The 12,911-nt window shown below is 48.4% G+C and overlaps 1 protein-coding gene across 2 annotated transcripts in view; it reads right to left on the bottom strand.

Annotated features, from left to right (window-relative positions):
- Positions 1-9,199: 9,199 nt before the first annotated feature.
- Positions 9,200-12,911, bottom strand: part of REEP4 (receptor accessory protein 4) — a 45,166-nt gene continuing 41,454 nt past the window's right edge. For both annotated transcript variants that reach the window (XM_063931814.1, XM_063931815.1), the window contains exons 6-8: positions 12,379-12,511; positions 11,968-12,128; positions 9,200-11,831 (exon numbers count right to left, since the gene is read on the bottom strand). In XM_063931814.1, the coding sequence (XP_063787884.1) occupies positions 11,766-11,831; positions 11,968-12,128; positions 12,379-12,511 (360 nt within the window). In that variant the 3' untranslated portion in view covers positions 9,200-11,765. The remainder of the gene's footprint in view (positions 11,832-11,967; positions 12,129-12,378; positions 12,512-12,911) is intronic.

Genomic DNA, 12,911 nt, shown 5'->3' with positions numbered 1-12,911 from the left:
GCATTCTAGCACCCGGTATGCAGAGCTCGGTATACTGACATTCGACATCCCGTGCGGTGGGATCACATACCGATCCCTATTTAAGGCATAGTGTTAACCAGGTGTGTCAAACTCGTGGCCCTCCAGCTGTTGTGAAACTACAAGTTCCAGCCTGCTTTGCCAGCATACCTTCCACTGATCAGCTGGTAAAGCATGTTGGGACTTGTAGTTTCACAACAGCTGGATGAGTTTGACATGCCTGGTGTAAACTATGGATGTAGATAGAACTTTGGGAGGCCCATAGTAGAAAAACTTTGAAAGGGCCCCAAATACTTCAATAGAGACAGCAGAACACTCAGCACCTGATCAGTCTGCAGTCTAGGGTGTCATGTCTACCCCTCTGGGGCACAGTGATAGATGTGTCCAGTTTCCTGCACTTTTTGGGTAATGGGCATCTTCTAATGACGCCGCAATGCTGTCACAGTGCACAGAGGAATGGGGAGGACTGGCCAGGATTACATATACTAGCTGAGAGCACATAGGAGTGGACGGACCTTTGTTTCTTTTAGAAATCTTGTGGACCGGTACATTCATATATGCCACACTGTAACCCCCCCCCCCCTATACATTAAATGCCGCACTGCATCCACAGTTTACATTATATACCAAGGTAGATGGTTAAGATCGGTCAGCAAGCTCAGAGTTCACAGTTTCTATGGACCAGTGAGGGCATGCCTCCTCTCTCTTATTCAGCCACATTCTGCATAGAGAGCGCACAGGTGCGCAACCCCTACCAGATCCTGGGTTAAGCGCCCAGCACATAGAGAGCAAACAGTCGCCCTTCACCTGCTGCATCCTGCTAATGAATAGAGGAATAAAGAATGAATAGAGACATGGACAGGAGCCAACTCAGAGTCATTCGTAATTGTGTACACATCCGCAATCTATACGTAAAAACGAGGACCATCGGGACTAAGGGTTGGCCTATGGCTATGCAGACTGAACATGGCAGTAGTGACACAAAAGCCATGTTTTTGCACATACGAGCTTGCACCCTTCAGCAGATACACACCCCGAAAACAGCCATGACATGCCTGTATTTTCCCAACCACTCCATTAACACCTTCAAGTTGTCACTTCCTATCAATCCATAAAATCCTCATTGCGAGCGAGATCGCAGCGGCACCATTGCGCACGTACATTGTGATCACAGCACATGCGCAGTCTGCCAATAATCCCTCTGTTGTGTGATAAACGCCCATTGCGTACAAACATGAATTAGGCCCAGAGAGAGCACAGACAGCCTTCCCGTGCCAGATCATGCATTATGCGCACAGACACCCCGCTCCTGCCACAACCTGCATTACGCGCACAGACACCCCACTCCTGCCACATCCTGCATTAAGCGCACAGACACCCCGCTCCTGCCACAACCTGCATTACACGCACAGACACCCTGCTCCTGCCACATCCTGCATTAAGCGCACAGAGAGTGCACAGACACCCCGCTCCTGCCACAACCTGCATTACACGCGCAGACACCCTGCTCCTGCCACATCCTGCATTAAGCGCACAGAGAGTGCAGACACCCCGCTCCTGCCACATCCTGCATTAAGCGCACAGACACCCCGCTCCTGCCACATCCTGCATTAAGCGCACAGAGAGCACACAGACACCCCGCTCCTGCCACATCCTGCATTAAGCGCACAGAGAGTGCACAGACACCCCGCTCCTGCTACATCCTGCATTAAGCGCACAGACACTCCGCTCCTGCCACAACCTGCATTACGCGCACAGACACCCCACTCCTGCCACATCCTGCATTACACGCACAGACACCCTGCTCCTGCCACATCCTGCATTAAGCGCACAGAGAGTGCAGACACCCCGCTCCTGCCACATCCTGCATTAAGCGCACAGACACCCCGCTCCTGCCACATCCTGCATTAAGCGCACAGAGAGCACACAGACACCCCGCTCCTGCCACATCCTGCATTAAGCGCACAGAGAGTGCACAGACACCCCGCTCCTGCTACATCCTGCATTAAGCGCACAGACACTCCGCTCCTGCCACAACCTGCATTACGCGCACAGACACCCCACTCCTGCCACATCCTGCATTAAGCGCACAGAGAGTGCACAGACACCCCGCTCCTGCCACATCCTGCATTAAGTGCACAGAGAGTGCACAGACACCCCGCTCCTGCCACAACCTGCATTACGCGCACAGACACCCCGCTCCTGCCACATCCTGCATTAAGCGCACAGAGAGTGCACAGACACCCCGCTCCTGCCACATCCTGCATTAAGTGCACAGAGTGCACAGACACCCCGCTCCTGCCACATCCTGCATTACGCGCAGAGAGCACACAGACACCCCGCTCCTGCCACATCCTGCATTAAGCGCACAGAGAGCACACAGACACCCCGCTCCTGCCACATCCTGCATTAAGCGCACAGAGAGCACACAGACACCCCGCTCCTGCCACATCCTGCATTACGCGCACAGACATCCTGCTCCTGCCACATCCTGCATTACGCGCTCAGAGAGCGCACCAACACCATGCTCCTGCCACATCCTGCATTACGTGCTCAGAGAGCGCACCAACACCATGCTCCTGCCACATCCTACATTACGCGCGCAGATAGCATACAAACACCCCGCTCCTGCCACATCCTGCATTACGTGCACAGACACCCCACTCCTGCATTACGCGCACAGACACCCCACTCCTGCCACATCCTGCATTACGCGCACAGAGAGCACACAGACACCCCGCTCCTGCATTCCGCGCACAGACACCCTGCTCCTGCCACATCCTGCATTACACGCACAGAGAGCACACAGACACCCTGCTCCTGCCACATCCTGCATTACACGCACAGAGAGCACACAGACGCCCTACTCCTGCCACATCCTGCATTACGCACACAGACGCCCTACTCCTGCCACATCCTGCATTACGCGCACAGACGCCCCGCTCCTGCCACATCCTGCATTACGCGCACAGACGCCCCGCTCCTGCCACATCCTGCATTACGCGTACAGAGAGCACACAGACACCTTGCTCCTGCCACATCCTGCATTACGCGCACAGACATCCCGCTCCTGCTACATCCTGCATTATGCGCAGAGAGCACACAGACACCCCGCTCTTGCCACATCCTGCATTACGCACACAGACGCCCTACTCCTGCCACATCCTGCATTACGCGCACAGAGAGCGCACAGACACCCTGCTCCTGCATTACGCGCACAGACACCCCGCTCCTGCCACATCCTGCATTACGCGTACAGAGAGCACACAGACACCCCGCTCCTGCCACATCCTGCATTACGCGTACAGAGAGCACACAGACACCCCGCTCCTGCCACATCCTGCATTACGCGTACAGAGAGCACACAGACACCCCGCTCTTGCCACATCCTGCATTACGCGCACAGACATCCCGCTCTTGCTACATCCTGCATTATGCGCAGAGAGCACACAGACACCCCGCTCTTGCCACATCCTGCATTACGCACACAGACGCCCTACTCCTGCCACATCCTGCATTACGCGCACAGAGAGCGCACAGACACCCCGCTCCTGCCACATCCTGCATTACGCGTACAGAGAGCACACAGACACCTTGCTCCTGCCACATCCTGCATTACGCGCACAGACATCCCGCTCCTGCTACATCCTGCATTATGCGCAGAGAGCACACAGACACCCCGCTCTTGCCACATCCTGCATTACGCACACAGACGCCCTACTCCTGCCACATCCTGCATTACGCGCACAGAGAGCGCACAGACACCCTGCTCCTGCATTACGCGCACAGACACCCCGATCCTGCCACATCCTGCATTACGCGTACAGAGAGCACACAGACACCCCGCTTCTGCCACATCCTGCATTACACGCACAGAGAGCACACAGACACCTTGCTCCTGCCACATCCTGCATTACGCGCACAGACATCCCGCTCCTGCTACATCCTGCATTATGCGCAGAGAGCACACAGACACCCCGCTCCTGCCACATCCTGCATTACGCGCGCAGACACCCGCTCCTGCATTATGCACACAGAGCACACAGACACCCCGCTCCTGCCACATTCTGCATTACGCGCACAGAGAGCGCACAGACACCCCGCTTCTGCCACATCCTGCATTACACGCACAGAGAGCACACAGACACCTTGCTCCTGCCACATCCTGCATTACGCGCACAGACATCCCGCTCCTGCTACATCCTGCATTATGCGCAGAGAGCACACAGACACCCCGCTCCTGCCACATCCTGCATTACGCGCGCAGACACCCGCTCCTGCATTATGCACACAGAGCACACAGACACCCCGCTCCTGCCACATTCTGCATTACGCGCACAGAGAGCACACAGACACCACGCTCCTACCACATCCTGCATTATGCGCACAGAGAGCACACAGACACCACGCTCCTGCCACATCCTGCATTACGCGCACAGAGAGCACACAGACACCCCGCTCCTGCCACATCCTGCATTACATGCACATGGGGCATTATTCCGCTTCAGTTGCAAAATTGACAAATCGCAGAGCGGCCATCTGCACATGCGCTTGGAACGCACTGCATGTGCACAACCCGCGATTCTTGAGATCACATCTTACCGAGATGCAATCACGGGTTGATTAACAGGCGGCGGGCATTTGTGGGTGTACACATGGCATTTGCAGGGAGTGTTTGAGACAACGCAGGTGTGTCATGGCCGTTTTCGGGGTGTGCATCTGACATCATCTGCGATTTAAAACATGGCGCCCAGTGTGACTGCATTCTCATTTTTCTGAGTAGACCTGGGTCAACTGCAACTATCGAAGGTGCATGATTTTTTCGATGCATTCTCAATTCTACAGCTGCCTTCGCAGTATTGCGGTCGGCAGCTTGTTGTGTGCTGGGCGGCTCTTGCTGTGCGATTCTATGCAGTTGCAGTTCTGCTACAATCAGAGAATTGAAGCTGAATGAGGTCCATAGAGCATAGAGGGCCTGATTCAGGTTTGCAAAACAACTGGGCAAAACCATGTTGTGCTGCAGGTGGGGCAGATGTAATGTGCAGAGAGTTAGATTTGGGTGGGGTGTGTTCAGATTGAAATCAAAATTGCAGTGTAAAATAAATAAGCTGCTTAACATTTGTGGGCTACATGCAAATGCAGCCAGTATTTACCATGAACAGAAATAATATAACTCACCCAAATCTAAATCTCTCTGCACGTTACATCTGCCCCACCTGCAGTGCAACATGATTTTACCCAGTTGTGTGCTTTTATGCTTTGCTAACAAACCTGAATTAGGCCAAGAGAGCGCACAGGCATCCTTTTTCTGCAGCATCCTGCATTAAGCGCACAGTGCAGAGCACACAGGCAACCTTGTCCTGTCACATCCTGCAGTAAGCACAGTGCACAGACACCCTTCCCACGCCGCATCTTGCATTAAGCACACGTGCAGTGCAGCCATATGTGGCTGTGGACAAACATCTGAAAGTCCAGCTGTACTGTAAGTGGGGCATATAGCTGCACTTACTCGCGTCAGTGACTAACTGAATTAACCAGTCATTTATCTAGCAGGGTCTTTTAAATAAGTTTTAAGCAGACAGGTTGTTTTGACCCACTTCTCCACTTTATCACTCTTGCAAGATACACCCCCCACCCCTCTTGTAATTCTTGTCCATAATGGGTTAACTAGCCCTGAGCATGACTCAAAAGCCATGCCGCTAATACCAGCCGCTCAAAACTCGGATGAAGAAAAGGTCCTTTACTAAACCAGTCCTGTTTAGTCCAATGCACTGTTAAGGACATCCACGTACCACATCCTCTGTGACCAGTCCAGAGCTACTTCGATGACTGAAATGTCGCCATTCTACTTTTTATTTGGTTTAGGACCTTTAGAAGCATTGCCACCGGAGACAAGTAAGCGAGACACAAAGCTAACAGATCCAACATTGCATCTACCAGAAATGCTATCGGGTGCCTTGACTTGGAGAATAACTTTTAAATTTTGTAGTTCAATCAAGACACCAAGTGAACATCTGGTTGAACCCATCTTTTCACCAGCTGAAAGAGGCTCTGGGTAAAAGGGCCGATCCCTAAGATGAAAGTGTTGCCCATTATGTACATCTTCCCAGTTGTCTATCTCCAGAATGAAAACCAACATGGGGCATAAAATGGTTCACTCATCCCAACACATAATGCTGCGTGTCTCTATATTGGTAAGGGAACCCTTGGCGTAGCTGCTGACTTAGGAATGCCTCTAAAGTGACATTGTCTGGCTGGATTGTTTCCATCTTTCAGCCACAGAGATAATGGCCCTCATTCCGAGTTGTTCGCTCGCTAGCCGCTTTACGCAGCAGTGCACACGCTAAGCCGCCGCCCTCTGGGAGTGAATCTTAGTTTAGCAGAATTGCGAACGAAGTATTCGCAATATTGCGAAAAGATTTTTCTTTGCAGTTTCTGAGTAGCTCGAGACTTACTCTTCCAGTGCGATCAGTTCAGTGCTTGTCGTTCCTGGTTTGACGTCACAAACACACCCAGCGCTCGCCCAGACACTCCCCCGTTTTTCCCAGAAACTGCAGCGTTTTTTCACACACTCCCATAAAACGGCCAGTTTCCGTCCAGAAACACCCACTTCCTGTCAATCACATTACGATCACCAGAACGAAGAAAAAACCTTGTAATGCCGTGAGTAAAATACCAAACTTCTTAGCAAATTTACTTGGCGCAGCGCGAACATTGCGCATGCGCAGTTAGCGGAAAATCGCACCGATGCGAAGGAAAATAACGAGCGAACAACTCTGAATGAGGGCCAATGTCCTCTTACCAAGAAGTATGACTTGTACTAATTCGAAAATAGCTTAAATTGGAACTTCCTCTAATGAAACAAACTTTACCCCACCAAATGCATGAGACCAGTGTAGAAACCCCTTTTGTAAAAATGAACATGTGTGAGATGTTTGGTTGCAAACAATAGTCCCTGGAAGGAGTCATCAAATTGAATTGCTTGTGGCCCCATGGGACTCCAGTGCCTGTGCCGTTTCCTGCACATAGGCCTGAAGCAAAGTCATGGAACTCACTATGGGGGTCATTCCACGTTCATCGCTCACTAGATACTTTTTTTCTGAGTAGGTCTAAACTTACTCAGCCCTTGCGGTCACTTCAGCCCGTCTGGTCCCGCAATTGACATCACACACCCGCTCTGCAAACACTTGGACACGCCTGCGTTTTCCCAAATACTCCCAGAAAACGGTCAGTTGACACCCATAAACGCCTTCTTCCTGTCAATCTCCTTGCGATCGGCTGTGCGAATGGATTCTTAGTTAAATCCATCGCTCAGCAACGATACGCTTTGTACCCCTACAACGCGCCTGCGCATTGCGGTGCATATGCATGCGCAGTAGTGACCTGATCGCTGCGCTGCAAAAACCGCAGCATGCGAACAGGTCGGAATGACCCCCTATGATCAGATCATCCAGGTAGAGGATGGTAGTCACCCCCATGGACCTCAGGAAAGTGGTCATCAAACACTTTTGGTGCCAGATGGTAGTCACCCACATGGACCTCAGGACAGTGGTCAAACACTTTTGGTGCAATTGCCAGAAAGAAAAAAAAATGGGTGTGCCCTGAACGGATAATGCTGGTTCTGGACCACAAACCGGAGAAGTCTCTAATGTTCACAGACAGCATGATCTAGCTTTGCTCTATAAGTTTATCACTAATTTTAGAGACTCCACCTGGAATCTGTCAAACCAAACCTCTTTTTCTCTGTTTGAAACTACAATGACTTCACCCATGGAGAGTAAATATTGAGCCTGGCTGAAGTATGGAAGTACTGTTGGTTATAAAGAGTGTCTGGCCTGGCTGGCCCCACCCCCAGGGATTATACACATTTACAGGAAATCCTATTGTGTACACCCAAACATCATGGTCTCAAAGAAGAGAGAGCAGCAACTGAGCAGTGGGCCAGCCTCAGAAATAAGTGCCAATGAGATTACCGGGAGAAAGATGAAGAACCTGTCCAGCAACCCGACGTGTGCAAATCAAGGAAACCAGAGAGGTTAATCCCACCACGGAGGCTGGAAAAGTAAACAGCTAAAGAGCCATCAAGATAGGTCATCCCAATCCCTGTGGCTAAAGTGTCCGGACTAGCGTTGTCTAGACTCTATGGACCTAGAGAGTATCAGTAAGCATGTGCCCTTCACTACTGTGGGTCCTGTATGTCTGCTAACAGCAAAGTAGCATTGTAGGGAGACCACTGCCTCATCATTAGTTCCTGGGAAGAAGCCTCCATGTGCAGGGCATACATCTGGATCACACAACCCAGGGTTAGCTAACCAGAGACATCATGCCTTGCTTTCCCCTTTATAATATAGGCTTGCGTTACCTGTGGTATATAAATCCATTGCTAGAAGTACTTTAATTTTGGTCATACTCTTCCTAACAAACCAGATTTAAATGATTAAGTCAGATATTATTCTTAAATTAGATAATTGCCCAAGAGTGGGTGATGAGCTGAAGGGATCCTTGTAGCTAAAGGGATCCTGGTAACATGGCTGATCAGGTACAGCAATCACCAGTTAAATTATGGTATAGTCATAATGTTCTAAATAGTCCAACAGTATTCTCACAGTCCCCATTCAGTCAATACCCTTGTTCCTACACTTTAATAGTATTCTATATAGACAAATGCATTGGTCTGCCAGGTTTAGTTATTAGGTACATGCGCACATCCCATGGATTGGAACTGCTCCAGGAAAATCAATCTGCCCCTTCCTGTTGGAGGATTGCAGATCTAACTGAAAATTAACCCTTCATTAAATATGACATTTTCTATTTTCCTAATAAAATATGGTTTGATTTAACCTCTCTCACAGAATGGCACATCAGTCTCTTCCTGTGTTACCTAAAGTGTGGAGGAACTGGTCTGTCTCTACCCCGTACTCTTACTCACTGGCAAGCAAAAGTGAGATCAGATTTAAGATCGCTTAAGTTGGCGCATTTCTGCAAAATTCGCCATCCGTGCACACACCGCCATGCTGGTCAACAAATGAATGGGCTATTCTGTAGAAAAAGGACGGATATGCGCATTGACAATAGCATCACACTCCAACGTCTGCAGGTTCATAAATGTCCATCACCTACATGAAATGAAGCGAGTTGTTGCAAAGCAAACCTATTGCACAAAGACACCACATACACAATCTTAGCAATACACAAAAAAAAAGTTTATTTTGAAGGGGTATCAAAAAAGACAGAGAATGTCAAACATATAAAAGTGGTCAAAACATTAGGCACTTGAGACAATCGCTGGACCCAAATTACAGGGCAGTCTTAGGATATTTTGTACACCCAGGGACCAAAGAGTCCCAATTTCTGAACAGACTGTGGCAGCTAAGCTTTGGCACACTCAGAAAATATTACCGTTTTCACAAACAATGGAATTCATCTGTGGAAAATGATGATGCTGTTCCATTAAAATAGACCTTTCAGCAAATGTGATTTGAATACAGTAGACATCTCACATATATAAATACACAGACAATAGGACCATTGTAACCCTTTCTGCATAGTAGTGGGATTAGAATTTGGACACACAAGAAAGAGTGCAATTGAGAGAAAACAAGTTCTCGTAGTACAAAACATTAAGAGGGTTACAGGTCACGCAGCTTTGGTCATCAGCACGAGAGGTTTTGGAAGACACATTTATTGAATATGGGTGTCCTTTAATCGTCAGATTATAGCTTCAGGCTACATTTCTTAACAGGCTTATAAAAAGGGAGAGACATTCAATCTTCAGATCATTTTGCTTTGAGCCCTCCTGCAAGTTTTACTAAAGGCTTTTCTTCATTTATCTAACCTCCCTCTGCTTATAGCCATGCATTCATAGAGATAACATGCTCCCTGCATTACACGCTGGTGACATATCCCAATGCTCCTGAAGCAACTATACATGGCCAAAACTGAAAACATAAAACTATTTGATAAAAGCAGCACGTGGGTAGAAAATCTTTTTTAAGTATGAAAACTAGGCCATCTCCATAGCATGTGAAAGCAAAACGCAACAGGTTCTCTCTGATCCGCAACGGCTTCCAACTGAAACAAAAAACTTTAACCGTTAATAAAAAAAAGAAAGTCCAAATACTAATAAAATATCAAAATACAAAAAAAGTGACAGTAAATTATTGCATCTAGTGTGTACCATACACATACCTCCAGCTTATGTGCAGGAAGTATATACAGTAGTTCAGGGATAGAATGGTACAAGAAATGGTGTTAACAAAAACAGATTGGCACATACATGTGACGGTAATAGACACTGCTCTCACTTTAAGCCGTTTCAGATCACATGTCTATCTACAATGCACCTTACTACGTTTCTGCTTAAAGTGTATTGTGGCTAGAAACATCCTCAGTCTATCCCCAATGTTTGAAGATCGAACTGTTCCGCACTAACTTCCGGAATGAATGTTAAGAGAGAATATCTAAGTGCCCACTGGTGCTGGTCATATCACATGGTATAGGTGACTGTCCAATCACATGGCGGGAATCAGAGATGCTCCATTCTCTCTCAAGTGACTCTGGAATAATAAAGTTGGACAATACAATGCTGCAGGAGGTTGCGCTTGTGGGTGAATATCCCTTTTACGAAGGATTCATATCAGATGTTGGTTTGACGTGTCACAGTGTGAGCCCTCAGCATGGTCCAGACCGCAGCAAGAAATGGACGAAGCATACACTGCATATGAAACCAGGACCACAGTCCTGAGAACCAGAATGTGACACTGGACAAAAGTACAGACGTGGGGAATGTAGTGTACTGTACAAAACAGACAAACATGTAAATGATAAATATACACACACATTGTTCTAGGAATAAAACCAAGTACAGTAATGTCATATTAATCCACCAGCTTTCGCAAGTAAGACGCAAACACCCTTAGCACAGAGGTGCTGTTGTAACACTTACAGAAGACCATACAGCTCATGTGACTGCAAAAGGTGTAGAAAGGGGTAACCAAGGTCCAGAATGGGGAACACTATGGAGGATGGGAGTCGCTATATCCCTGAGTCGCACAGCCAGAGCAGTTACACCTAAAACATATTAGTAGACATCCTTGGTGGACACAACTATATGTAACACCCCCCCTTCCCCATCCAAAAAGTAATGGTTACACATATGGACGTCTGCAGAGCGGAGAGGACAGTGGTAGGGGATGTGACAGAGTAGGGCTATAGGGAGATGGGAAAAGAAAGTGGGACTACTACGCCTCCTCCCCAGTAATTAAATGGCCGCTCTTTGCAGTGTGCAGCAGACTAAGAAGGTAAAGGAGAGGAGGAGGAGGAGGGGGGAGGAATAAAGGGGGCGGTCTGGTGTCAGATGAGCCACATCCAGTCTCTGTTGGCTGAAATATCATTAGACTGGTGTTTCTGGGCAGTATTATAGCAGATGAAACCGGAAGGGTAACTTTCATGTCCTAATATAATGTAGTTCATGAAACAGTACCCAGCTCTGTTTATACAACGTGTACAAGTGCGGTTGTAAATCTATAAATATGTATGTCCTCTTACCCACACACACATACAAGCAGCCGCAGTGATTGGCAGTCACATACTGCTACATCTTTACACAGACACACACCATGAAGTCTCAAACCATAACACGCAGCCAGTGTGAGCATTAAATTAGGTTTAACATTCAGTGTTATCAGCTTTCAGCCAATGAGGGCGAGGGGTCCGCTTGCCACTCCTTCCGCAGTCACCACCATAAGTTACATTTCCGATTCAGACTGCACCACCTTCTTCTTCGCTCTAGGTTTACTGCTCCTGGTAGATGCCTGCAATTTATCCAAGGGAAGAGTGGTGAGATGTGGGACATCAGAGGTCTGTGCCCCAAGGTCAGCATAAGACAAGCCGTATATCACATCAGTAAAGGGCAGGTTCCATAGGTCAGTGCTACAAGCTACTACTTACCTCCCTCGTTACCACCTTCTTCTTGCTAACCCTCAGACTCTGGCTTCTCTGCATAGGTTTCGGAGGTAGGCCACCTCGTGTTCTTGCTGAGGATTTGGTATCGGTGTCTGACCACCGCTCATCCATGGAGTCGCTGTCAGCCTGGGACTGGGTGGTGTAACCTACAGAAGATGATCATGTTACAGAGATAACAGCAGCAGCTAGATGGATGGAATGTGATTGCTATTAGGCACATTCTTATGGAGCCTTACACCTCTGGCATAACATACTCTTCCAGCTCCTTTATCCACTCTCTGTGGTACCCCGTGGCTTTATCAACCAGGTTCCCCAACACCCACCAAATAAAGCCAAGTCATTTCCATTATATAGTATCTAGCATCACCAACATTCCACAAAACTCCTGTTACTCACCAATAGGGCGGCGATGGAGCTCAGCTGCATCAGGATACAGGGGGTCTCTGTAGTGTATGGGTGTATCATCCGGGAGATCTCTCAAGTCATGCATACTGAAACTACGCAGACGTCCCACTAGCGCCCCCTGGCCCTGAGAAGGAAAACAGAACAGACCTGTTCCTGATTCTAGTGGGAATATTTTTGAAAAACATGAAACGGTCCTTACTATTTATATTCCAGGAGAGAACAATAAACAAAACAATAGATGGCGGCCAGACAATGAAGCAAGGGCGATTTCCTGAAGCACTACTAATATGTAATCTGGAAAACCTAAAGCTCCAAAGCACCACATTCAACAACAGCTCTGCTTACATGCAGTGGCCTCCAATCCAAAAAAGGTTTTAGAGAAGGTAGAGCTTTGTCATTTATTGTATGTCCTAACTTAAGCTGTTTTTCCAGAAAATGGGCAGAAATCAGTCACAACATACTGAAGAACGTGCCCGCTGGAGGCCTCAACTGCAAGCTCAATGAGCAGGACTGCATACTTACTA

Source organism: Pseudophryne corroboree, chromosome 6 (assembly GCF_028390025.1).
Source record: "Pseudophryne corroboree isolate aPseCor3 chromosome 6, aPseCor3.hap2, whole genome shotgun sequence".
Classification (NCBI taxonomy): Eukaryota; Metazoa; Chordata; class Amphibia; order Anura; family Myobatrachidae; genus Pseudophryne; species Pseudophryne corroboree.
This window is presented reverse-complemented; position numbering and strand designations above follow the sequence as displayed.